Consider the following 370-nt stretch of genomic DNA (forward strand, 5'->3'; position numbering starts at 1 on the left):
TATACACACCCTCCCTTCGTCAAAACTCGCCCGCAACTCACCATCTATGTTGCTGTGGGTGTCCTGAGCGCACAGCATGAACAAAAAGCACCAGGTGAACAGGAATCCCGACGTAAACATGGTGAAGTTAAGCCACCGATGGCCCACCAGCAGGAGGAGGCCACCAACAAAGGGCAGCGACGCGCAAAACAGCTTGGCCAAGGGATTCACTGGAGGATGAGAGAGGAAAATCCGATGATGCGTTGGAGGTTATCATTTACGATAAAGCTGATGGCCTTGGTGTCTTCCCATTTGCCTATCTAGCTATTGGGAAAAATATCTAAGTTTTCTCCATCTATCTTTGTTCATAACTATCTCTCTCTACATAACT

At 47.8% G+C, this 370-nt stretch overlaps 1 protein-coding gene across 1 annotated transcript in view; it reads right to left on the reverse strand.

Annotated features, from left to right (window-relative positions):
• Positions 1 to 370, reverse strand: part of LOC119591905 (transmembrane 7 superfamily member 3-like) — a gene marked incomplete in the record, with an annotated part of 17025 nt that overhangs the window by 5819 nt on the left and 10836 nt on the right. Inside the window, 1 exon segment of the mRNA XM_037940658.1 lies at positions 42 to 209. Coding sequence (XP_037796586.1) covers positions 42 to 209 — 168 coding nt within the window.

Source organism: Penaeus monodon, chromosome 29 (assembly GCF_015228065.2).
Source record: "Penaeus monodon isolate SGIC_2016 chromosome 29, NSTDA_Pmon_1, whole genome shotgun sequence".
Lineage (NCBI taxonomy): Eukaryota > Metazoa > Arthropoda > Malacostraca > Decapoda > Penaeidae > Penaeus > Penaeus monodon.